Source organism: Gorilla gorilla, chromosome 19, assembly GCF_029281585.2.
Source record: "Gorilla gorilla gorilla isolate KB3781 chromosome 19, NHGRI_mGorGor1-v2.1_pri, whole genome shotgun sequence".
In the NCBI taxonomy this organism is placed as follows: domain Eukaryota; kingdom Metazoa; phylum Chordata; class Mammalia; order Primates; family Hominidae; genus Gorilla; species Gorilla gorilla.
This window is the reverse complement of record NC_073243.2, coordinates 20,563,935-20,589,821: the sequence shown is the minus strand read 5'-3', so window position 1 is coordinate 20,589,821 and position 25,887 is coordinate 20,563,935. Positions and strand designations below refer to the sequence as shown.

The following is a 25,887-nucleotide window of genomic DNA, read 5'->3' as shown; positions in this document are numbered from 1 at the left end:
TATGATGTGTGTGGCTTGTTTCTTGCATCTCTTTTCCATTATTCATAGAAAATTATTTAGAAAATATTAAGTGTTAGTCTTACCATGAGTTAGTAAGACATACCTTCTTAGTAGCTTATATGTCCTGTATATCCTGGGAAGGTAGGATTGTTGATTTTTAATAAATCTGAACCCTGTCTTTGGGTTATATTAATTTACTGGAGCAACTCACAGAACTCAGGGAAACACATTTACCGGTTTCATACAAAAGATATGACCAAGGATACAGATATGGAGATGAGCAGGGTGGGGAATGGGGAAGAAGCTCCCAGCCTCCATGCCGTCCCTGGGCCACCACCCTCCAGGAACCTCCATGTATTTAGCTATCAGAGGCTCTCCAAACCCTGTCCTCGGGTTTTTATGGAAGCCTCTGGACTTATCTAAATGATATAAGCTGGCTTCTTGTCCCCAGAAAAATGATGTTCCATTAGAACTTGGATGCAAGGTTGGAGGTGCAGAGAGGGAAGGTCACAAAAATTAATCATGGATCCTGCCCTTGAGGATGTCACAGTCTGGTTGGGTTTAACCTGGTTAAAGCAGCAACGCTAGGAGGTTCCTGTTGAAAAGAGAATGAAGCATATGGGCTGGGTGCGCACAAGCATGAGTTACGAGCCGGTGGAAAAAAGGTTCTAGGAAGGCCTCTTTCAGGAAAACCCTCAGACTTTCCTTTGCTCTCACAACACAACAATCAACACAGAAGACTTCTGTGGCCAAAGGTTTGGGTTTTTCCCCTCCACACTAAGCAGCAGACACCAGCTGGGCGTCCTCCAATTCAATCCCAACAGTATCTACCTGGAGATAGTGTCAGATCCCATAGGTTGAGGGCTCAGTCCCCAAGACCGCCCCCACCTTCAGACAGCAATGGCAAGTCTGGGCCTCTGAAACTTCCGACCAACCCGCTTCAAGTTGGGGTTCCCACGACCCCCCTCTTTGGGTTATGTTAACTCACTGGAGCAGTTCACAGAACTCAGGGAAACACATTCACCGGTTTCATATAAAGGATATGACCAAGGATACAGATGAGATGAGCAGGGTGGAGAATGGGGAAGAAGCTCCGAGGTTCCTTGCCTACCCTGGGCCACCACCCTCCAGGAACCTCTACGTATTCAGCTATCAGAGGCTCTGCAAACCCTCTCCTCTTGGGTTTTTATGGAAGCTTCTGGACATCAGCATCCCTTCTCCCAGGGTATATGGTGGGACCTTCTCTGGGAAGGGACTTAAGACCCATAATCAGAAATGTGGAAGGAGATTAGAGTCCTGCTTTGGGGCAGGTAAAAGGAGGGCAGGAGAAGGGGAGAGAGTCTGTTTCCTGAGGCCTAACACACCCAACATTATCACAGAACATTGTAACAAGGGCTATAGGAGTTACGACCCAGGAACTGTGGATGAAAACCAATAAATATATATATCATAACACCACAGCCTCCTAGAGGAAAGTGACCGTGGAAGGGTCTGGTGAGAGCTGGCGGGAGACAAGAGTGCATTCCACGCAGCCCAAAAGCCTTGCGTGCTTTGAGAACAGCAGGTGGAAAGTGGGTAAGCAGCCACTAGAGGGAATTAAACAGCTTCGGCCAGCGGACTCGGCAGCGCAGCAAGAAAGCTCCGGAATCCGGATTCGAGGCTTCCCGGGCTGCACCGGAGGTCTCCAGCAGAGGGCGCGATTCCGCCCGCTGGCCTTAGGTCTTCAGAGCGCCGGCGCGGGAAGCGCTTCCGGGCAGGGGCGGGGCTTCCGGCGGCGCGTCAGGTCGCGGGGCGCCTAGGCCTGGGTTGTCCTTTGCATCTGCACGTGTTCGCAGTCGTTTCCGCGATGCTGCCTCTGCTGCGCTGCGTGCCCCGTGTGCTGGGCTCCTCCGTCGCCGGCCTCCGCGCTGCCGCGCCCGCCTCGCCTTTCCGGCAGCTCCTGCAGCCGGCACCCCGGCTGTGCACCCGGCCCTTCGGGCTGCTCAGCGTGCGCGCAGGTTCCGAGCGGCGGCCGGGCCTCCTGCGGCCTCGCGGACCCTGCGCCTGTGGCTGTGGCTGCGGCTCGCTGCACACCGACGGTGAGGTTTAGCGGGCCGGGGGTGTGGTTTGCGTTCAACAGAGGGAAAACGCAGACCAGGAATGGGGCCTGCAACCGACCTCTGAGGTCTGGGACATTTTTCCATTGATTGGCAACCAGCGGGCTAAACCCACGTATGATCATATTTCCCCCACCTCCCCTATCCAGCAGTTTCGTTTTCTTTTGGTAGGGGGTGAATAAAATTAAATACTAGGGTACCTTTTTCCTTAGTCTTATTCTATCGAAAGTGGACCTTTGGGAAGGCCCATGGTCGTGGTTGAAAATAGCATAGTTATATCGTTTGGCAAGTGGAAGAGGATTGGAAATTCTCCTGGTTTATAGCGGAAAGTGGTAATGCGTTCATTGTTGGAAATCACTTTTCCAGAATCAGGCTCAGCTTCCTACTAATATTATGGTATTTTTACCGATAAGGAAACAGGCTTCTAGAGTAACCGTAATAGCAGAGAGATTAGAAACAGTCCAGGTTTCTGGCTGCAATAACCTGGGTAATAGTTTTATGTTTTAGACTAACTGGCTTTCCTTTTTATGTATCTGGATTTCTTTTCTAGGAGACAAAGCTTTTGTTGATTTCCTGAGTGATGAAATTAAGGAGGAAAGAAAAATTCAGAAGCATAAAACCCTCCCTAAGATGTCTGGAGGTTGGGAGCTGGAACTGAATGGGACAGAAGCGAAATTAGTGCGGAAAGTTGCCGGGGAAAAGTAAGTACTGGTCTGGGGATCCCAGGGCAGCAACTCCCTTAACCTTGCAGGACCCATCCTGGGTCATCCCCAGAAGAGCCTTGAGTTCAGGTGTGGATACTTTGATAAATGGGTTTCAAGAGAGTGAAGGATTCATTTGGACAACTTCGTAAGCCCCAGGCAGTCCATTCACTGAACACAAAATTGCTGTGGGCTGGTTACTAAGGAGACAAAAATGTAGTGCAAAAAAGTACTGGCAGAATCAGTTTGATCTCTGATTTACAGCTCTGATAAAATAGGACACTGCTCTCTAATGTTTAGCATGGGTGAAAATGAAAAATATGTAACTTCTATGTAACAGGATGGGGTTACACTGTAGTAAGGACTGCCATCAGAGGTGGGGAGTTTGTGACCTAAGTCAGCTCCCCCACCATCTCCTAAACTGTTAAAGTGTTTACACTTTTCTGCATTATAGTCATCCATAATTTCATTACACAGATAAACATTTGGCATCTTCCAGGTTTTTAAATTGAGGCTGGGCGTGGTGGCTCACACCCATAATCCCAGCACTTTGGGACGGGCAGATCATGAGGTCAGGAGAAAATCCTGGCTAACACTAAAACCCTGGCTCTACTAAAAATTAACCGGGTATGGTGGCACGTGCCTGTAGTCCCAGCTACTCGGGAGGCTGAGGCAGGGGAATCGCTTGAACCTGGGAGGTGGAGGTTGCAGTGAGTCGAGATCTCACCACCGCGCTCCAGCCTGGGCAACAGAGCAAGACGCCATCTCAATAATAAATAAATAAATTGAATTTCCTTCATAACTGACCTTATGATGTGTATGTAATTCTTTTTTTGAATCACAGCTTTTATGAGATTTAATTGAGATGGCATACAATTTACCCATTTATTGAAGTTTATTAAATTAAGTGGTTCTTAGTCCTCACAGAATTATGCATCAGTTATCACTACCTAATTCTAGAACACTGTTGTCGTCCCCAAACAATACCTATTAGCAGTCACTCATTATTCCTCCCTGTAGCCACCCCAGGTAATCACTAAGCTACTTTCTCTATGGATTGCCTCTTTTGGACATTTCATATAAATGGAGTCATACAATTTGTAGCTTCCCCCCCCCACCCCACGGGGTCTTGCTCTGTCACCCAGGATGGAGTGCAGTGGTGCGATCTTGGCTCACTGCAACCTCTGCCTCCCAGGTTCTGACAATTCTCCTGCCTCAGCCTCCTGAGTAGCTGGGATTACAGGCGTGCGTCCGGTTAATTTTTGTATTTTTAGTAGAGACGGGGTTTCACCGTGTTGGCCAGGCTGGTCTCAAACTCCTGACCTCGTGATCCGCCCGCCTTGGCCTCCCAAAGTGCTGGGATTTCAGGTGTGAGCCACCCTGCCCGCCCTATTTACCTTTTTAATTGTTGGGTTGTAAAAGTTAAGTTTTTCTGGGTACAATTATCTTATCAAATTAATGACTTGTAAGTACTGTTTCCCATCTTGTGGGTTTCCTTTTCGCTTTCTTGGTAATGTCCTCTGACACAAAAGTTTTTAATTTTGAGGAAGTTCAGTTTACCTATTTTTTTGGTCGCTTGTGCTTTTTTATTTATTTTTTACTTTGCTTCTAATTCACCAAGTGCAACTTGTGCTTTTTTAGTGTCACGTCTAAGAAACCACTGCCTAACCCAAGGTTGTGAAGATGTATGCCTTAATTTTTTCAAAGTTTTCTAGTTTTAGCTCTTAGTTTAGGTCTGTGATTCATTTTGAATATGGTGTGAAGTAGGGTCCTGATTCTCTTGCCTGTTGCATAGTGTGTTTTTGCCCTACACAGGTCAATTGTGTCTTCTGTAATCTCACCTAAAAACCATTTGCGCAAGGTTTTCATAGCTATTTGGGGGCCATTAAAAATAATGCTCTGATGAACATCATTCAGTTTCTGTGCCCAGGAGCTCAGCTTAGTCAGCACAGTTGGAATTAGACAGATTTTGTCAACCTCAGACTGCCTCTGTTGCCATGGAAAGGTGGCTTCCTGGCAGAGCAGCTAGTTAGCACAAGTGGAGGGCGCACTTCATGTACTCTTTTTTTTTTTTTTTCTGAGACAGAGTCTTGCTGTGTCTCCAGGCTGGAGTGCAGTGGCGTGATCTCGGCTCACTGCAACCTCCACCTCCCAGGTTCAAGCAATTCTCCTGCCTCAGCCTCCTGAGTAGCTGGGATTACAGGCGCGTACCACCACGCCCAGCTAATTTTTTTTTTTGTATTTTTAGTAGAGATGGGGTTTCATCGTGTTGGCCAGGATGGTCTCGATCTCTTGACCTCGTGATCTGCCCACCTCGGCCTCCCAAAGTGCTGGGATTACAGGCGTGAGCCACTGCGCCCAGCCTTCATGTACTCTTGTGTGGAATGGTGCCTGCCAGAGTTGCATAGCCCAGCAGTTTTGGTTCTAAACCTTATGTCCCAGGAATTTTGACTCAAACTTTGGAACATGATTTGTCAGGTGTGGATTCTTGCACCTTAAAATTCTCACTAGTTGGTGTGTCTGGCCTGCTTTGTGATTATGAAACTTCCCACAAGTACTCTAAGGGATGAGTCTCTACTACAGCCCTTGTTTTTTGTGAGGCATCCCCTTCCCGGGTCCAGGGCTGCTCTCGGTGTTTAGCAGAGGCAACCCTCCATTGCTTCTTCCTTTCCTTGCAGGGCAAATTTTCTGATGGGGAAAGTCTCTTAAAGGGGCTTCTGTTTCATCTCACCAGCCTCTCAGGTCCTTACTTTGACCAAGGGTTCCCTGGAAAGACCAGGGTGGGCAGTGTCAGCTGGCTGTGGCCATGAGATTCCCAGTCAGCACATGGCAGTGAGCCCTGGGGTACTGGCCCTGTTGGGAGTAACCCATGCATGACTTGTTTGGCTGAGATAAACTGAGGCCAGCTTTGGCTTCCAGCAGCTGGTACATGGTAGGCACACTTCAGACCTGCTGAGTCACTCAGGATTGGATGTAGGCACCCAGCCTAGTTTGAAGTTCTGGATATAATTCAGCCAGCTAGGACAGAGACATTGTTTCAATACGCCTTTTTAACTGCAGCAGATTTCCATGTTTATGTGTTAACCTGCTCAGTTAAAACCATGCCTTGTCTGTCTTCCCTTGCCGTTTTAGAATCACTGTCACTTTCAACATTAACAACAGCATCCCACCAACATTTGATGGTGAGGAGGAACCCTCGCAAGGGCAGAAGGTTGAAGAACAGGAGGTAAGCTAATACTATAATCAGCTTTTACCTCAGTTCTGACAGGCTGTCCCTGGGGCTTAGAGGAGTGTTTTTCTTTGCTCTTTCAAAAAAAAAAAAAATTCCTCTGAGGCCAGTCGCATGGCTCACGCCTATGATCCCCGCACTCTGGGAGGGCAAAGTGGAAAGATCCCTTGAGGTCAGGAGGACCGGCCTGAGTAACATGGCAAGACCCCGCCTCTACGGAAGTTTAAAAAAAAAAATTAGCCGGGCGTGGTGGTACATGACTGTGGTTCCAGCTATGCAGGAGGCTGAGGCAGGAGGAATCGGTGGTCTCAGGCCAGCTTTAACAGTACCGAGGTCCTCTTCCTTTTCCCAGGAGCCGAATATGTTGCCGTCTGCCTGCTCAGGCTTAGTTTGGCAGTGTTCTCTTAATGGAAAGGAAATGAAATGGTCTCAACCTTTCCCATGGTAGGGAGTTTTTTGTTGTTGTTGTTGTTTTTGAGACAGGGTCTCGCTCCATTGCCCAGGCTGCAGTGCAGTGGCGTGATCTCTGCTCACTGCAGCTTCCACCTCCCATGTTCCAGCGATTCCCCTACCTCACCCTCCCGAGTAGCTGGGATTACAGACCTGTGCCACCATACCTGGTTAATTTTTGTATTTTTAGTAGAGGCAGAGTTTTACCATGTTTGCCAGGCTGGCCTCAAACTCCTGACCTCGAGTCATCCAGCTGCCTCGGCTTCCCAAAGTGCTGAGATTACAGGCATAAGCTACCGCGCCCGGCCTATGGGGAGATTTTTTATATTGGAGGTTATCATTTGGTGTGTTTGTATGTGAGGAATGCTCCTAACATATCAGTCACAAGCTGGTAATACACAACAGCCATTTAACCAAGATAAGAATGCCAGGGGCAGGCCAGGCGTGGTGGCTCACGCCTGTAATCCCAGCACTGTGGGAGGCCGAGACGGGCAGATCACGAGGTCAAGAGATCGAGACCATCCTGGCCAACATGGTGAAACCCCATCTCTACTAAAAATACTAAAATTAGCTGGGCATGGTGGCAGGTGCCTGTAATCCCAGCTACTCGGGAGGCTGAGGCAGGAGAATTGCTTGAACCCAGAAGGCAGAGGTTGCAGTGAGCCAAGATCACACCACTGCACTCCAGCCTGGCGACAGAGCAAGACTGTCTCAAAAAAAAAAAAAAAAAAAAAAAAGAGAGAGAGAATGGCAGGGGCATAAGAGACTTTAACTGGATCATGCCTACTCTTCAAACATTTCAGGAAGTGCTGTGCCCAGCCTAGTAACCAGCCAGTATGAGGGCCACAGAGTCCCTAGACCTTCTGCCCAAGAGCCATCAGTACAGTGTTGGGTCATGACCTGGTGTGGACGGCGCAGCTCTCTGGTGTGCTGCTTTCCCAGCCACCCCAACTAGCATCTCCCTGACGTTGGACCCAGTCTGCTCCCAGAGCTCTGCATCAGAGGAAAAGCTGCTGCTGTTATTCAGCCATAAGGATGGCCAGGTTCCCCAGCCTTTGACCCTGGTCCCTTATGAAGACTTCTGGAACAGTCAAGCTGGAAACAGATCTTGAAACTTTAGGAAAGCTTTGCAGTGTACGGGTGGAGGAAAAGGCTTGGAATGTTAAGGGACTGATATAAACTCAGTTAATTGGCACATAGCTGAGGCTGGTATCCACATTTCTTAATTGAAAACCCAGTGTGTTATTTAAACAAGCAGGGTGCCAACAGAAGTGAGATCAGGCTCTTCATTTGGGAATAGTAGTATGGAATAAGACTATTCAAATGGCTACATAATATCCTAATAGTGGTGGCCATCAGACACTGAACAGAGATCCTTGATCCAGGCATCCATCTCCTTCCAGCAGCAGCATGTATTGACTTCTTGTTTCCCCAGCCTGAACTGACATCAACTCCCAATTTCGTGGTTGAAGTTATAAAGAATGATGGCAAGAAGGCCCTTGTGTTGGACTGTCATTATCCAGAGGATGAGGTATGCAGGATGGAGTGCTAGCCTCTTGGCACCCCTGGGGAACAGTATGTCCCTTGGGAACTTCCTGTCCCTATTTTAGCAGAAATTTAAACACTTTTCTAGCTTAGACCAGCCCAGCAGGGGGAGAGAGGTGGGAAGTGAGGGAAGAGGGTTAAAACCTGATGAGTTTCATGCTGTCAGTGGCCCCCTTTCTTCCCATGAGTCTAGCTTGTCCTGGAGAACCCTTCAGTTTCCCAATACTGTTTCTTCTCAGGTTGGACAAGAAGACGAGGCTGAGAGTGACATCTTCTCTATCAGGGAAGTTAGCTTTCAGTCCACTGGCGAGTCTGAATGGAAGGATACTAATTATACACTCAACACAGATTCCTTGGACTGGGTGAGTGCTTGATAAGGTGGGGGAACCTTTTGGGCCTTGGAAGGAAGGGTCCTAGTTCAAGGGGAGAAAAAAGCATTTTAATGTTCATTACAGATTTTTTTTAACTAGTAAATATTGTTCTTTGCAGGCTTTATATGACCACCTAATGGATTTCCTTGCTGACCGAGGGGTGGACAACACTTTTGCAGATGAGTTGGTGGAGCTCAGCACAGCCCTGGAGCACCAGGAGTACATTACTTTTCTTGAGGACCTCAAGAGTTTTGTCAAGAGCCAGTAGAGCAGACAGATGCTGAAAGCCATAGTTTCATGGCAGGCTTTGGCCAGTGAACAAATTCTACTCCGAAGCTAGACATGTGCTTTGAAATGATTATCATCCTAATATCATGGGGGAAAAAATACCAAATTTAAATTATATGTTTTCTGCTCTCATTTATTATCATTTTTTTCTGTACAAATCTATTATTTCTAGATTTTTGTATAACATGATAGACATAAAATTGGTTTATCTCCTCCAAGGCAGTTTGTCTTTTTCTATTCCTCCCCCTTCAACCTGCGTCACAAAAGACCAAGAACGGATGTCGGAAAAGTTTTTTTTTCTTCAGTATTGTTTAAAAGTTTCAATACAAAATACGTTATAAATAAAAGGCTTGTATGTACAAGGCTCCTCAGAGGGAATGAGTTGTCTTCAACCCCATAGAATGATGTGAGTCCAAGCTGGCTCTAGAGGATCACAGCCCAGGTATCACAGGCCTAGGTTTAAACAGGCAAATAATTAGCTTAAATTGTATTCTAGTCATGAAAGATATCTGATATATCTGATATAGTTAAAAGTTGTAATCAATGAGAATTCTACACATTAGGTGAGGTCTCCTGAGTCCAGTTTCAATTAGTTCAGTAGTGTAGTTTGTCATGATGACCGCCCTTCTTTGGCATTGCTGGACCTCTGTCCTGCAGCCTTCAAACAACTGCCCTGGGAACCATCAGCATCAATAGTCTTCAAGCTAAGATCAAATCCTGTAGATGAACTAATCAAACATCCTCACCATCAGGAAACCACTGACCAGAAAGATTGTATTCAAACTCTTGATAGCTTGGAGCTTTTAGAGCCCAGCAGGAAGATGAGACTCCAAATCTACACAAGATTGAAGCAGGTACGTATCATAGGGGAGGTGCAAACCATGCATGATCAGTACGGGCAGAAAACATGTAAAGACATGATCAGTAAGCACCTGAGTGTAAAACTGCCTCCCGATTCCTGGGTGGCTCAGCCTCTCCACTATGCTAAGGAATCCAGTCTGTCCTTAACCCATTTATGCCAGAGGTTGCAAATTTTTTTGTGTGAAAAATCAGACCTTGGCGATGACCTTGAGCAGTAGGGGATCAATAACTCCCACAGGCTTAGCGTTCCAATAATTAAACAGTAGGCATAAGTGGGTTACTCTTGTTTCTTACCACTTCCACAGGTAATATATTTGGCTTTCTCTAAAAGACACTATAACTCTGCTAATAGGTGGTTTAGCATATTCCATCCCATGACCACCACCACTTGAGCACCGTCACATCCGAAACATTCCTCGTCTTGTAATAGAGTGCAATCTTCTGTAACCCACCCCTATCTTCCAACACATCCTCAGCCATCTGTCCTGAGCTTCCCTACATCCTGACCTCACTGGATTCTAACACAATGGTCCTTGATTCCCCCTTAAGTGAAAACCAAAGGTCTAGTGGAACTAGAGCATTCCAAATGTCTACCTTTCCAAATGTTGAACTCAAGACCTACAGAATACAATTTTGTCTTTCCCCCTCCTCTTTTTTTTTTTTTTTTTTTTTTTTTTTTTTGAGGCACAATCTCGCTGTCACCCAGCCTGGAGCACAATGGCGCCCTCTCAGCTCACTGCAACCTCTGCCTCCTGAGCTCAAGCCATCCTCCCACTTCAGCCTTCCGAGTAGCTGGGAGTACAGGTGCGAGCCACCACACCCAGCTAATTTCTGTATTTTTAGTAGAGACAGGGTTTCACCATGTTGCCCAGGCTGGTCTTGAATTCCTGGCCTCAAGTGATCCTCCCACCTCAGCCTTCCTAAATGCTGGGATTACAGGTGTGAACCACAGTGCCTGGCTGTGTTTCTCATATTTGCTGTGACCCCCGCCTCCCCTCACTTACCCAACAATGGTCTCCCTGCCCACCCCAGAGCCGGCACTGTCAACTATGATCTCCGAGACTGCTGCACAGCACTCACCTTCCAAACCTCACCTCCTACTTAGCTTCACTGCTGCTCTGAGCCACAGGGCACTGACGGTTAGGTGAGTGGATAACTGGGGTCCATAACAATTATATGCTGAGCTGAAGCTGTACACTTGGCAATTAGGCCATCTTCCACTTACCTTTTAATTCCCCTTCTCATCCCCCCACCAGCATTTTGTCTTTCACACTCAAGGGGACTTTCATACTCAAGGAGCTGTAGACTCCAGCTCTGCTACCATTATAATCTGTGTGGATGACTCACTGTTCACCTTACTAAGAAGACAGAAGCCAAAGCCAGCTGACCTGTGCCTCAACTCTCCTCCCTCCACCTTAACTCATTTGTACAAACATCTTAAGCACCTATTTATTAATATATGCCAAGCACTGGAAATAAAAATAAATATGGGCCTTGCCCTCAAGGACAAAGACGTAAGCAGGTAACTACAACACTGTTACAGGTGACATGGCATGAGGTACGGTGAAAGCCCAAGGAGAGACTGGCCAGTTCCCCTCTGCCAGCCCTCATTAGGTTTATTGAGAATGGTAACACAGACTCCAAAGGAATGGACTTCTCAGGCTGGCCAATTCTTTTTTTGTTTGTTTTGCTTTTTTTGAGATGGAGTTTCACTCTTGTTGCCCAGGCTGGAGAGCAGTGGCGTAATCTCTGCTCACCGCAACCTCCGCTTCCTGGGTTCAAGTGATTCTCCTGCCTCAGCCTCGCGAGTAGCTGGGATTACAGGTGTGTGCCACCATGCCTGACTAATTTTTTTGTATTTTTAGTAGAGACAGGGTTTCATCATATTGGCCAGGCTGGTCTTGAACTCCTGACCTCAGATGATCCGACCGCCTCAGCCTCCCAAAATGTGGGGATTACAGGCGTGAGCCACTGCACTCGGCCACCAATTCTGTTTTTGAGACAGAATCTCACCCTGTTGCCCAGGCTGGAATCCAGCAGCACGATCTCAGCTCACTGCAACCTCCGCCTCCCGGGTTCAAGCGATTCTCCTGCCCCAGCCTCCCGAGTAGCTGAGATTACAGGCACCCACCACCATGTCCAGCTAAGTTTTGTACTTTTAGTAAAGATGGGGTTTCACCATGTTGGCCAGGCTGGTCTTGAACTCCTGACCTCAGGTGATCTGCCCACCTTGGCCTCCCAAAGTGCTGGGATTACAGGCGTGAGCCACCGTGGCCAGCTGAGACTGGCCAATTCCTTGTGAGGAATCAGGCTGAATGAAGTACATGGCATATTGTAGTGCTCGATAAATATTTGTGCAAATGATCCTTAAATGTAGTGGGAGGAGTCAAAGTCATTCAGACAGAACAGCCTAAACAACAGCACAGAGGCCTGAAAGCACTGCATATTTGAGCATCTGCTACCAGTGCTGGATAGCTGGAACAGAAGGGAACATATGCCTGTAGTCAACAGGAAGTAGTGAGGGGTTTTATTTAAACTTTCACCTGCTATGTCTCTTTCCATACAAGCTGATGGAAAATGGCATCCTTCCACCAAGGCCTGAGCCTGGAGCAGGAAACAGCAGGGGCACTGGAACCACAAAGACCTGGGGTCTAACACCAGCTTTATCGCTTATTAGTAGTAAAATTTTGGCCAGATTACATCACTTCTCTGAATCTGTTTCCTATTCCTAACAGGAACTATCCTCTCCCTCATGAACCTAATGCTCCAGCTAAGTAGAACAAGATGCTCTTTGTATATACTCCGGTTTCCTGCTTCTCTGCCTTGTTCTTCTATGTGGGGATCTTCCACTTAAGCTCTACCCCCACAACTCACCAGATCTCCATGTCTGTCCAGATCGATTCCATGCTTCAAGGCCAAGTTAAATGCCTCCTCCAGGAAGGTGTCACCATAAAGGAGATCACCCTCCTCTGAACTCCCATAAGCCCTCCTTGTACAGCTCTCCAGGGTACTGCCTGTTTATTCTGTTCTCTTATTACCAACCCAAGGCTTGAGCTCTGTGAGAGATGTGTATTTCTCAATGTTAATGAGTCCTCAATTCATTTTTTTTAATGAATGAGTAGAATACCTATGGAAGAAACTTGATAAAGGTGAAATGGCTGTTACTAGGCAATGCTGCTTATAATAAAAATGACCTCTGTAGGTTAACTGCATTTGGAATGACAGGGCCATGAAGGAATTCTAAATTCCCAGTAGAAAGCCATGGCTACGAACTTCCTGAAGTACAGTGTGCTCCTAATCCCAAGGCTCCCCCTGCCTGGGATCTAAAAGCAATAATAATACGTATCATATTGGTTTTATGTGTGTTTGCGTGATATATATACACATGTACATACATACATACACATATATGGAAAGGACATGGATTATAAGAGATATTGGTTCCTATAGCATGCTTCTAAGACAGGTGGTTCCCTTACCCACTTGTGTTCCTGGCCCTCACACCTCAGTTGTCACTCAGGTTAACGAATAGCCCTTGGACCTCTGTAAAAACTCCACTGACAGACAAACCTAATGCTGCCCTGCTATGCTTCTGCCCTGTTTCCTTCTGCAAAAGTGGTGCCAGCATGGCCTATCTGGGTCTTATGACTATGAAATGACCAGCTGAATCCAAAACCACTACTACTGATCTAAGAAGAGCAGGTGTGGAGCCAGGCGTCCTAACTCCCAGACCAATCCTCTTGCCATGATCCTATGCTGCCTCTTCCCTTCTTTCTGACTGGCCTTTGAGTCTAAATGACTTGTTACCTTCACTTTTCTATGCAGGTAAATTCCTCAGATAATAAACTGCATTAAACATTTACCTGTTTCTAGGTCATTATTTCTATCAAGGTGGGAATAAAACCAACCACAGGTCCCTCTTACCATAGAGTGGGTCCCAGGAGAGGCTTACCAGACAGCTCATGAGAAGACTGGACTTTTCTTCTGTTCCTCCAGTGACTGAAAATTCAGGTGTGTGGGTACAATGTGCACTGTGCTCATTTATACTACCCTCTAAACAGGCACGAAGCTTCTGCTCTGTCAACTCAGAAGACTACAAAATAAAAAAGTTCAACCTCCTCTCAGTGACTTGATAGCCAACAGATGGAAAATCCTCATTCCTCATGCCAACCAATATAACCGTGGCTCACTGTGATGGCTTGACTCCTTGGAGCCTTAAAGACACTCTTGGGCCCATGACTATACCAAGATCTCTTAACCCATCTCCATTTAACTGCCTCTCCAGATTAACCAACGCCCTCTACTCCTGCTGTCAAACACACTGATGGCCACTCATGGCAGGAAGAATGCTCAGAGATTGTAGGCTACTTTCCAGCCTCCTTCTGCCTCTGCCCCCACCAGCTGAGTGCATCCTTACCAACAACTAGCAGTATGTGCGCCCGGGTCTGCTTGGATTACTTGAACTTCCTACTGTAACTCAGTAACGCTAATTACTTATTATGTAAATAATAAGTTTTATTTTTATAGTGATAAGTAGAATGTTTAGGAAACAAACAGATGAGCTGCTTAAAAAAAAAAAAGAAAGAAAGAAAAAGAGCTATAGAATTAGGTAAAAGATGGGGAGGAAAAATTCCTAAGTTGTATACTCAGTTTCTTGATCCACTTTATGGAATTAAAACCGGAAACTCTGGACTATGTATTATAGAAGTTGTTTATGTAAAAAAGGTGACTCAGCGAGGCACAGTGGCTCACGCTTGTAATCCCAACACTTTGGGAGGCCGAGGTGGGCGGATCACCTGAAGTCAGGAGTTCGAGACCAGCGTGACCAACATGGTGAAACCCCGTCTCTACTAAAAATACAAAAATTAGCTGGGCATGGTGGCACGTGCCTGTAATCCCAGCTACTCAGGAGGCTGAGGCAGGAGATTCGCTTGAACTCGGGAGGTGGAGGTTGCAGTGAGGAGAGATCACACCACTGCACTCCAGCCTGGGTGACAGAGTGAGACTCTGTCTCAAATAAAATAAAAAAGAAAACAGGTGACTCAACTCTCCAATCAGCAGGGCCCCACTCAAAGGCTGGCAAATAAATTTATGCGTTTGAAACTTACCATAAAACATTTTATTTTTATAACTTGCCTCTTTAACCAATCGCTCAATTAACTGGCAAACTTGCAGTCCCCATCATGCCAGATAAAAGGGCTTTTTCTGTATTTTAAGATTGCTGAAGGCTGGGCGCGGTGGCTCACACCTGTAATCCCAGCACTTTGGAAGGCTGAAGTGGGTGGATCACGAAGTCAGGAGTTCGAGACCAGCCTGGCCAAGATGGTGAAAACCCATCTCTACTAAAAATAAAAAAAAAAATTAGCCAGGCGTGGTGGCAGGCACCTGTAATCCCAGCTACTTGGGAGGCTGAGGCAGGAGAATGACTTGAACCCGCAAGGCAGAGGTTGCAGTGAGCCTAAATCACACCACTGTACTCCAGCCTAGGCAACAGAGTGAGACTCCGTCTCAAAAAAAAAAAAAAAAAAAAAAAAAAATTACTGAAGCTTAAATTCTGAATTAGGTATGTCTTCATATATAGAAAATTTGTATGAAACGTCAGATACAGGCGTTTCCAATCCCAAGCTGAGGTCTCCATAAAAACGTTAAGCGGTGATGGCTCTCCAGGGCCCTAAAGGCTCTGATGTGTACTGTTTGCCAATTTTCATGCCATAGATATTCTCACCATGGCTGATTTGAAGCTACCAATGTGACACCACTGAACATAAAACTGGGAAGAAATATGCACAATGGGCTCCAAGTCAGCGCTGGAGGATCTTCAAGAAAGTAGATCCATGTGGGAAGAAGTATCATGAAATCTGTGTGTGGAACACTCACATGAGATGGGATGGACAGGCCACACTGACACACCACCATACCGCTTGTGATTCTCAGGTTGTACCTAGAAGCAGAATTAGGATCCCAGAGCATCATGGCCACCAGACCTGGATCTCCAAACCTTTTCAGGCAACAAATCTAGGGGGAGATTCCACTCACCTTGGAGTGGGGAATGGGAACGAATAATGCTGAAAAGGTTTTAAAAACTCTTACTTTGTACATACAGGACAGATGAGTGGGTTTGCCTCCCACTCAGCCAGCATGATGCTGAGACACTTTTCATCAAACTGCAAGCTCTTCTCATACTCGCTGATGATGGACTGCTCTGCAAGGCAAAGGCAGTTGGAGGGCTTCACCATGCTTCAGCTGGCCCTGTATTTAATTCTAAACTTCACTGTCAGAGGCTTCCTTCACACAAGGGAAAGACTTGGGCAAGACCACAATACCAATCACTGGTTTTTATGCTCTCTCAGGCTGGCTTCATCTTGCTGGATTCCTCTCCCTCCTCTCTGTCCCCTTTTTGTGAGCACAAGAGGTGAAGTAGGCTAAGGGCCGAGGAGACAATTTTCACACACATCTCCAGAGGCCATAGGAGCACAGATACAGAATGTCAGGGTCCCACAGGCAACTAAAGAAAGTTGACAAAGAGAACTGATTGCTGGCCAGGCACGGTGACTCACACCTGTAATCCCAACACTTTGGGAGGCTGAGGCAGGCAGATCACTCGAGGTCAGGAGTTCGAAACCAGCCTGGCCAACATGGTGAAACCCATCTCTACTAAAAAACACAAAAAATTAGCCAGGCATGTGGCGCACGTCTATAATCCCAGCTACTCGGGAGGCTGAGGCAGAAGAATCACTTGAACCCGGGAGGCGGAGGTTGCAGTGATCCGAGATTGCGCCACTGCACTCCAGCCTGAGTGACAGAGCGAGACTCTGTGTCAAAAAAAAAAAAAAAGAGAGAACTGATTTCTGATGCCAGGACGACCCTGCTGATTCCACATACTTGGAATCTGTGTTGTTCAGAATCTGTGTGCTCATTCATTCAGCAAACATTCAACAGTACCTAGTATCTGCTAGTCACAGGGGCACAAAGATGAAAAAGACTGTCATTGTTGAGCTCACAGTCTAGACATTAGGGAAGGGGTGAAAAAACTACAGTCACGCTTATTTGTTTATGTAGTGTCTATAACTGCTTTTCCACTAGAACTGCAGAGCTGAGAAACTGTGCCAGAGACCACATGGTCTGTGAAGTCTAAAGTATTTACTATCTGGCTCTTCACAAAAAGTCTGCCAACTTCTGCTTTAGAATGTTCCTTATGGCTGAGTACAGCACAACACAGTAAATCCTTGTCACTTCAGACTTATTAGTTAAGTATGCCCCAAAATAAAACATTTGGTCAGGCTTATGTTTCACCACTAAGATAGGTTTTGTAGGTGGGGGAATGGAAAATCAATTAAAAAAGATGATAACTTAAGGAATTTACAGTCTAACCAGAGTCAACAGCAACAGTCATTAACAACTAACACTTGCATGGCACTTATGTGTCAAATGCTATTTTAAATTCCTTACATATATTAACTTCTTTACTATTATTATCCTTATTTCAAAGGTGAAGAAACTGAGGCACAGGGAAATTAAGTGCTTTGGTTGGTGCCACACAAATTAAAGTAGTAAAGCCAAGTGAATCTTAGAGGTATGACTCAAGAGCTTGTGCTCTTGCCTCACCATAATAATAGCTGTTGATTATTGAAAGCTCTCTATATGCCAGACAATGCACTAAGTCTTCTACACACGTTATTTAAGCCTTACAACAAATTTATATGGTATTCTCTCCATTTTACAGGTCATAAAAATGAAGCCTAAGGCTGGGGGCCATGCCTCATGTCTGTAATCCCAACACTTTGGGAGGCTGAAGTAGGAGGATGGTTTGAGTCCAGCTATTTGAGACCAGCCTAGGCAACATAGTGAGACACTGTCTCTACAAAAAAATTAAAAAAATTAGGCTAGGCATTTTGGCTCATGCCTATAATCTCAAAACTTTGGGAGGCTGAGGTGGGGGGATCACTTGAGACCAGGGAGGAGTTCGAGACCAGCCTGGGCAACACAGTGAGACCCTGTCTCTACAAAAAAATCAAAAAATTAGCTCGGTATGGTGGTGCACACTTGCGGTCCCAGCTACTCGGGGGGCTGAGATGAGAGGATTGGTTGAGCCTAGGAGGATGAAGCCACAGTGAGCCATGATTACATCACTGCACTCCAGCCTGGGCAACAGAGCAAGAACCTATCTCAAAAAAAAAAATACATAAATAAAATAATTTTTTGTCTTGTTTTTATCATCTTTAGCTAAAAAAAATAAATTAATTAATTAATAAAAAAAAATTAGCCAGGGGTGGTGGCACACGCCTATGATCCCAGCTATTCAGGCTGAGGTGGGAAGATCGCTTAAGCCCAGGAGGTCAAGGCTGCAGTGGGCCGTGATCACGCCACTGCATTCCAGCCTGGGCAGAGACCCTGTCTCAAAAAAAACAAAAACAAAAACCAAACAAGGCCTAATCAAATCAGGGCTACGTGGAATAAATGACTTAACTATATAAGGTACAAAATTATGCTCTCTACACCATGCTATGGACACCTCCCTCAAGGAGTGGATGCTCACAGGCCCTGGGGAGTTAATAGAGAATGTGGCACTTAAAATGAATAGGGCAAGGGATCAGACCATGCACTATCACTGTATCCTGTAAAATGGCAGGTTTACTTTTTTTTATTTTATTTTTTAAAGTGACAGGGTCTCCCTCTGTCAGCCAGGCTGGAGTGAGGTGGTAAAATTATAGCTCACTGTAACCTTAAACTCTTGGGTTCAAGTGATCCTCCTGCCTAAGCCTTCTGGCTGAGGGAGGCTACAAGTATGTGCTACCACACCCAGCTAATTTTTTTTTTTTTTTTTTTTTTTGTTTTTTTACTTTGTAGAGACAGGATCTTGTTATGTTGCCCATGCTGGTCTTGAACTGGCCTCAAGCAATACTCCTGCCTCAGCCTCTCAAAATGCTGGGATTACAGGCATAAGCCACCACCCTCAGCCTCAGTGAACTATTAACCCATTAATAGAGAGGCAGGATGGTAGAAGAAACATGGGAACTGGATTCATACAACTGATTTTGTTTCCCATCTCCTCCACTTACTAGCTGTATGACCTGCATGAGAACACCAACCACCTTCTGTTCTAATACTACTATCTTACAGGGCAGTCACATGGAGAAAACAGCATCATTAAATGAGAAGTTCTTAGCACAAAGTCTAGCACCCTGGAGACCCTTATTATTGAGAAGCTAGACAGCCAAGATGTCAGAGTACAAAAGGAGTCTTTTGGACACTTGACTGATGGAGGTAGAAAAAGGGGACTTATAAGCTAATCCTGACTGGAGGAAAGGTCACAGCATTCCAGTAGCTAAATACAGGTAAGGAAGGACTACTACTGGGGGTTACCTTGGTTGATCAGCTCCTGTTGAATTTCCTCCAGCACAGCCATGTCTATCAGCTCCTCCAACTGGAAGAGAAAGGAGCGGCATCAGAAGTTTGAAGTATTAATCACCAACCAAGCCCCACAATGCTTCATACTTGGAGGCTGGCTTGAAGAACCCAGATTTACTGGACAAAATCAGTCCAGTCCTTCTGCAGAATATGCTGACAGTGGGGTAATGCTGTCATGCTGACAAGTCATCAACAAATGATCCAACTATCCAGTGACAAAATAATGGTACCCAATTTTGGAGAGACGATACAGGGTAGCAGTTAGGTACATATTCTTCCGAGGCTACGTAACCACAGGAAAAGTGCCTAATCTCAGCAAATCTCAGTTTTGGCCTCTGTAAAGTGGGAATAAAATCTATCTAAGAGGGTTACTGTGAGTACTAGTTGTGGTGATATAAGGCAAACATTGGTGTACTGCAGGACACACAAAAGCCACTGAATAATGCATCATTATTACACAGTGTGTTGATGGTTTCAAACAGTTGCCCACATTTTCTTACACAGTCCTTACAATGCTGAAAACATTATCTTCTCATTTTATAAATGTGAAAACTAAACCTCAAAGAGGCAAACTGAAGTTAACAGTCAATAGCCAAACCAGGATTTGAATTCTGGAACTCCTGACTTCGAATCCAGTGTTCTTCCTGATACACTATAAATGGTTTTCCCTTCCACACATGGCTGCCAACGTTGGCTGAGATTAGAAGCGGAAAGTTTCTGGAGACCTTTTTAGAAAGAGATTCCCGACGTGGGCAGATCACTAGAGGTCAGGCGTTCAAGACCAGCCTGGCCAACATGGTGAAACCCCATCCCTGCCAAAACAGAAACAAAATTAGCCAGGCATGGTGGCACACATCTGTAATCCCAGCTACTTGGGAGGCTGAGACAGGAGAATTGTTTGAACCCAGGAGGTGGAGGTTGCAGTGAGCCGAGATCTTGCCACTGCACTCCAGCCTGGGCGACACAGCAAGACAGAAAAAAAAAAAAGAGCGAGAGAGAGGGAGAGAAAGAGATTCCTAGCCTATGCCTACTGAATCATAATTTCCAAGGGTAGAGGCAAGAAATGAAATTTCTTTCTTTTTAGTTTCATAAATGATGATGTTGCAGTGATGAGCAGGTCTACGGTCTGGTATTTCAGAACATTTCATCTAGACAAGTCTAACATTAAGTGTAGAAAAGCCTGGGTTAAAGGCTGTTGAATTCTAAATGGGGGTAGGGGAATGGTGGGTTTAGAGGACTCAAGTAAACAAATAAAAGAGGACACGAGCCGTTCTTGGTGGTGCAGTCCCCCTCCCTGAAAACACATAGCCCAGCCTGACCTGAGCCAAGTCTTCTGGACAATTCTCCACTGACTGCAAAGCATTCCACTCTTCTTCCATCACCTCTTGAACTAGAAAGCTGTTCTGAGCATTCCCTGGCCCACTGCTTCCAGCCTGGCGGTACCTGTTTAGGAGCCTGTCCCGGCTGTTTCTCATTCTCTCCAGGCATCTCTGGGAAAAAAGAGCAAGATTGAGGGGGAAAAAAAAGCATTTCTATTTTTAAAAAGCACTCTTACATTAGTTGAGAAAACATTAAAGAAAGTTTATAGACACAAAATTTCAATGATAATACTAACTAGTGTTACTTTTGCATATTCCTCTGTAGAGATACATAAAATTACAATGCTTTGTACATGTATTTACAAAGAACCATATTTTTTATTCTAGCTTGCCAGTTTCCTTAATGGTTGTGTGCATAATATCTCAGCATCCAATGTCCTATTACAGAACATTTATATTCCTTCCAAATTCTTGCTACTCTAGATATGGCTGGGTAACGGCCTTCCTGCACAGCAGCGTTTCTGAACTCAGGGAGGTTTTGTCCCCCAAGGAACATTTGGCAATGCTTGGAGACATTTTTGGTTGTCACAATTCTAGTTATAGGACTATTAGCATCTAGTGGGTGGAGGCCCGAGATGTGGCTTAAACAGCCCTCCACAACATATAAATATCTCCCTCAAAATGTCCATTGTCAAGGCTGAGAAACTCTGCTGTATCTGCTATCTTTCTTGCGTCGGGTTACTTTCTTGGACATTACTTACTAGTAACCACACTGTGTTCAGAAAAGGCCAGAACTGAGGTGGAGCCCTCTTCTAAGCCTCAGTTTACTACTCTCTAGAATAGAAATCATCTCTATTTCACAAGACGAACGTAGACAAAGTGCCTCTCTCGGTGGCCACCTCCGCAGCAACAGTAGGTAGTGTTATTGCAGAGGTGCAAACGGTGATGTCATGACCACAATTTAAATTCAAAACAAAATCGAATCCAAAAACAAGGCTTTCTAGGACTTCACCGACCCGGGCTAATCCCACACTCTACAGTCAGGAGGCCTGGGTTTGACCAGACCAGGCGCGCTGCGGCACCTGCTCCACGGAGCAGGGCTACGGCGAAGGCAGGGAAGACGGCGGTCACCGGGACGATCTAGGGTAGACCACGGCACAAACCCCATACCCACCTGCCGGAAAGCCTCTTTCCAAGGCGGCGAGCCCACCAGTTTGTACAGGGAGCGGCGCGGGGACCTCAACGACTCCGCCATCTCCTCTTCGTGGGAGACAAAGCCGCAAGACCCGTTCCCTGGCGGCGCGCACAGACCCCTGGGAGGTGTACTTTCCGGGTGCAGACCGCGAATGGATCGCAGCGTATTCTGGGAAGTGTTGTTTTATCGACCGGCCGCACGTGGAGACAGATTTAGGCATCCAAGCGAAATGCGTGAGGCCAGCCCGACCTGCACTGAGGGAGGTAAGTCTTGAGGGAAAGTTCTGGATGTCTGGGTTTACCCAGATGGAGGTGTCCAATAGGCAATTAGATACACAAGTCTCAGGCTCTCCCCAGGTGCTAGATTTCCAGCAGCACCACCATTCTGTTGACTTCTCGTCCCGCCCCCTTGGGCTTCAGAAATAATGGTGATTGGCTTTCCCTTGGTGACGCCCCTGCTTGGTGGGCTGGCCTCGCCTTCGCCCCCCGACCTGGCACGAGCCTCTCGAGCTTCCGGGCCGTCTGCTCGGTGACTGGCCGAAACAGTGAGTGGACGGCCGCGGATTGGCTGTGCTCAGCGGCGGGCTGAGCAACTGGAGTGAGGGGAGCAGTTGGGCCAAGATGGCGGCTGCCGAGGGACCGGTGGGCGACGGCGAGCTGTGGCAGACCTGGCTTCCTAACCACGTCGTGTTCTTGCGGCTCCGGGAGGGACTGAAAAACCAGAGTCCAACCGAAGCTGAGAAACCAGCTTCTTCGTCGTTGCCTTCGTCGCCGCCGCCGCAGTTGCTGACGAGAAACGTGGTCTTTGGCCTCGGCGGAGAGCTTTTCCTGTGGGACGGAGAAGACAGCTCCTTCTTAGTCGTTCGCCTTCGGGGCCCCAGCGGCGGCGGCGAAGAGCCCGCCCTGTCCCACTACCAGGTAGTGCCAGGCCGATCTTGGAACTGACCCTCACCGGGATCTGAACCAGTCTTTTTGTTCCTTGCCCCTCTTGGCTGCTTTTCATCTTGTGGCAGGCGTTCCAGCGGATTGACTCCGACGCTGCCATACGCGGTCGCGGGGACTCGGGCTCTCTCGATGCTTACGGCCTGGAGGCCTGGGAGGAAGGAAAGGGTCATTGAATATTCAATAAAAATACTAGTAACGGATGAGTGCTCTGGAGAAAAACAAAGCGGGCTAAAGGGGTTGAGAACGAGTGGGCGGAGTTGCTATTTTTAGTTTCGTCGAGAGAAACCTGTTTCCTGATGTGACGCTTATAATAGGTATAGATCGTAATTTTCTCTTGCGTTGTGCACAGCAAGTCAGGTAGCAGGTTTCAAAGCACCACGTTTCATGCTTGACGTGGAGGAGGAAGTCTCTGTTAATTCTTACCCCCGTAACGCCCGCTTTAGAAAATAAAGCCATACCCAAAATGGGGATTTTTGTTTTTGATTAGCCGACAGCATGTGAAAATGGGTGTGATCCAGAAAGTATTACACACTTGCCGTGATCAAATATTGGTTTATGGAAATGTTTATTTGTAATATCCAGATTCTCTTAAAGATGAAAAAGAGCTTGGTACTCATTCTAAGGTATGACATCTGTTGTGTGCCCGGTCCAATTCTTGTTGCCGAGAAGTGATTTAATTTTAATAAGACGCTAGCAATGCTTCTGCAGTTATGAAAATAGGGCAGGAGTCTACAGTCTACTTATTTACCCAATTTCAGTTAAAAAGAATTATGAAGGCCGGGCGCGGTGGCTCACGCCTGCAATCCCAACACTGGGAGGCAGAGGCAGGTGGATCACCTGAAGTCAGGAATTCGAGACCAGCCTGGCCAACAGGGTGAAACCCCGTCTCTACTAAAAATACAAAAATTAGCCAGGTGTAGTGGCGCGCCCTTGTAATCCCAGCTACTCAGGTGCCTGAGGCAGGAGAATCGCTTGAACCTGGGAGGAGGAGGTTGCAGTGAGCTGAGATCACGCCACTGCACTACAGCCTGGGCAACAGAGCAAGACTGTGTCTCAAAAAATAATAATAGTAATTACCAAATGTGCAGCACGCAGTATTCTAATAACATTCTATACTGCTATGTAGCATTTGACATAATCATAACTTAATTATTTATAATTATTTTGTGTCTTTTTTTTTTTTTTTGAGATGGAGTTTCGCTCTTGTTGCCCAGGCTGGAGTGCAATGGCGCCATCTCGGCTCACCGCAACCTCCACCTTCCAGTTTCAAGCGATTCTTCTTCCTCAGCCCCCCCGAGTAGCTGGGATTACAGGTATCTGCCACCACGCCCGACTAATTTTTGTGTTTTTAGTAGAGACGGGGTTTCGCCATGTTGGCCAGGCTGGTCTTGAACTCCTGACCTCGTGATCTGCTCGCTTCGGCCTCCCAAAGTGTTGGGATTACAGGCGTGCGCCACTGCGCCCGGCTGTTTTTGTTTTGTTTTGTTTTGTTTTGAGGCAGGATCTCGCTCTGTTGCCCAGGCTGGAGTGCAGTGGTGCAATCTCAGCTAACTGCAACCTCCACCTCATGGATTCAAGCGATTCTCCTACCTCAGCCTCTTGAGTAGTTGGGATTACAGGCCCACTCCACAGTACCCGGCTACTTTTTGTATTTTTAGTGGAGACGGGGTTTCACCATGTTAACCAGGCTGATCTGGAACTCCTGGCCTCAGGTGATCCACCTGTCTTGGCCTCCCAAAGTGCTGGCATTTCAGCCATGAGCCATGGCACTCTGCCTCTGTCTTCTTTTCTAGACTGTAAGCTCCAAGGCAGGGGCTGGGTCTGCCCTTGTCATTTTTAAAAAATGTATTTTATTTTTTATTTTTGAAATGGGGTCTTTCTCTGTTGCCCAGGCTGGAGTGCAGTGGTGTGATCACGGTTCATTGGAGCCTCTACTGTCAGGGGTCGAGTGATCCTCCCACCTCAGCCCCTGGAAGTAGCTGGGACTACAGGCATGTGCCACCACGCCTGGCTATTTACTTATTTTTGTATGTCCAGCATACAAAAATGCTGGAGTGCCCAGAATTTATAAGCTTTCAGTAAATATTGGTGACTATCTCAATAACCTTCACTCCTCCAAAATCTCAAAACCTTAGAGATGGGGAAGAAAGCAGCTTATCATGAGTTGTAACTTTGGATGTTAAAAGCAAGCATGAGTAAGCTGGGTGTGGTAGCTGTAGCCTATAATCAGCACTTTAGGAGGCCAAGGTGGAGGCAGGTGGATCTTGTGAGCACAGGAACAGGTGTTCAGACCAGCCTGGGCAACATGACGAAACCCCCATCTCTACAAAAAAAACCTTTTTAATTAGCTGGGAGTGATGGTGCACACCTGTAGTCCCAGCTCCTCTGGAAGCTGAGGTGGGGAGGACACTTGAACCCCCATAGTAAAGTCTGCAGTGGGCTGCCACTGCACTCCAGCCTGGGTGACAGCAAGACTCTGTCTCAAAAAAAAAAAAAAATTGTGAGTTAATGGTACAAGTGTGAGTACTTATCCAGAGTTTTATTATCCTATAATTGTAGTAAACTAAAGTATTACTGTGATTTCAAGTAACTGCCACCTATATTTATATTAAAATTAACTATGTTGACTGGTTTGCTCTAATTTTCAGAGATTGCTTTGCATAAATCCACCCCTGTTTGAAATCTATCAAGTCTTGTTAAGCCCAACACAACATCATGTAGCACTTATAGGAATAAAAGGACTTATGGTATTAGAATTACCTAAAAGATGGGGGAAGAATTCTGAATTTGAAGGTGGAAAATCAACAGTGAATTGTAGGTAAGTTGTATACTATTTATCTGTATAATTTATTATATATACAGAAAATTGTTCAAGACTAGTGGTTCTTAAGCATGTTTAGTATACTACTCTTAAAACATTAAAACACTCCTCGTGGTCTGCAGACTGGCTTCTGTGTTATCAATGTTTATAGTATATGTGTAATTGATTGTACTTTATTCTGCCTGAAGTACCACATTGCTGTCTCATTTGAGGCTAGGCCATTCTTTCGATTAGGCAGAAGTAAGATTTTGTAAAACCAGTTATCTGTCAGCCAGAAGTTTGCCAGAAGTGTAAGTATTGTGTGTGTGTGTGTGTGTGTGTGTGTGTGTGTGTGTGTGTGTATATATATATATATGTATATATATTTTTTTTTTTTGAGATGGAGTCTTGCTCTGTCACCCAGGCTGGAGTGCAGTGGCACAATCTCGGCTCACTGCAAGCTCCGCCTCCTGGATTCAAGCAATTCTTCTGCCTCAGCCTCCCGAGTAACTGGGATTACAGGCAAGCGCTACCATGCCCAGCTAATTTTTGTATTTTTAGTAGAGACGGGGTTTCACCATGTTGACCAGGCTGGTCTTGAACTCCTGACCTCAAGCGATCCACCCACCTTAGCCTCCCAAAGTGCTGGGGTCATAGGTGTGAGCCACCGCACCTGGCCT

The 25,887-nt window shown here is 46.3% G+C and overlaps 3 protein-coding genes across 16 annotated transcripts in view; 2 read left to right on the top strand and 1 right to left on the bottom strand.

The window, feature by feature from the left end:
- Positions 1-6: 6 nt before the first annotated feature.
- Positions 7-21,683, bottom strand: RPAIN (RPA interacting protein). Of its 12 annotated transcripts, XM_004058392.5 has the most exons (7): positions 21,443-21,580; positions 20,269-20,439; positions 18,905-18,965; positions 15,632-15,743; positions 15,419-15,482; positions 13,494-13,634; positions 8,793-9,133 (listed from the first exon to the last, which is right to left on the bottom strand). In XM_004058392.5, exons 1-7 carry the CDS (start codon positions 21,521-21,523, stop codon positions 9,104-9,106), a joined length of 660 nt encoding a protein of 219 aa, XP_004058440.1. In that variant the 5' UTR covers positions 21,524-21,580; the 3' UTR covers positions 8,793-9,103. The 12 variants fall into 12 exon arrangements, 10 of the variants coding, with proteins under 10 accessions (XP_063556618.1, XP_004058440.1, XP_055223243.1 ...); XM_055367268.2 differs by lacking the exon at positions 15,632-15,743 and having other exon boundaries at positions 21,443-21,683; XM_055367269.2 differs by lacking the exon at positions 15,419-15,482 and having other exon boundaries at positions 15,643-15,743; positions 21,443-21,616.
- On the top strand, positions 1,608-9,042 carry C1QBP (complement C1q binding protein). Its single transcript, XM_004058391.5, has 6 exons — positions 1,608-2,078; positions 2,647-2,797; positions 5,930-6,023; positions 7,912-8,007; positions 8,261-8,383; positions 8,511-9,042. The coding sequence occupies exons 1-6, from the start codon at positions 1,847-1,849 to the stop codon at positions 8,658-8,660; spliced, it is 846 nt and encodes a 281-aa protein (XP_004058439.1). The 5' UTR covers positions 1,608-1,846; the 3' UTR covers positions 8,661-9,042.
- NUP88 (nucleoporin 88) overlaps positions 21,633-25,887 on the top strand; it is a 34,309-nt gene continuing 30,054 nt past the window's right edge. Inside the window, exons 1-2 of one of the 3 annotated variants that reach the window (XM_055367264.2) lie at positions 21,633-21,726; positions 25,056-25,225. In XM_055367264.2, the coding sequence (XP_055223239.1) occupies positions 25,152-25,225 (74 nt within the window). In that variant the 5' untranslated portion in view covers positions 21,633-21,726; positions 25,056-25,151. Of the gene's footprint in view, positions 21,727-22,048; positions 22,381-23,591; positions 23,721-25,055; positions 25,226-25,887 lie in introns of those variants that run through there. The other 2 variants (XM_019013170.4, XM_055367265.2) reach the window with 2 other exon arrangements.

Coding starts and splice junctions, on each gene's coding strand:
- RPAIN (XM_055367268.2), bottom strand. CDS start 21,683: ATGCCTAAATCTGTCTCCACGTGCGGCCGGTCGATAAAACAACACTTC. Junction 18,966..20,268: donor GTCCAGAAGACTTGGCTCAG/GTCAGGCTGGGC, acceptor TTTCTCTTCCAG/TTGGAGGAGCTGATAGACAT. Junction 15,483..18,904: donor ACAGGAGCTGATCAACCAAG/GTAACCCCCAGT, acceptor TTCTGCTTCTAG/GTACAACCTGAGAATCACAA.
- C1QBP (XM_004058391.5), top strand. CDS start 1,847: ATGCTGCCTCTGCTGCGCTGCGTGCCCCGTGTGCTGGGCTCCTCCGTC. Junction 8,008..8,260: donor GTCATTATCCAGAGGATGAG/GTATGCAGGATG, acceptor GTTTCTTCTCAG/GTTGGACAAGAAGACGAGGC. Junction 8,384..8,510: donor ACACAGATTCCTTGGACTGG/GTGAGTGCTTGA, acceptor TGTTCTTTGCAG/GCTTTATATGACCACCTAAT.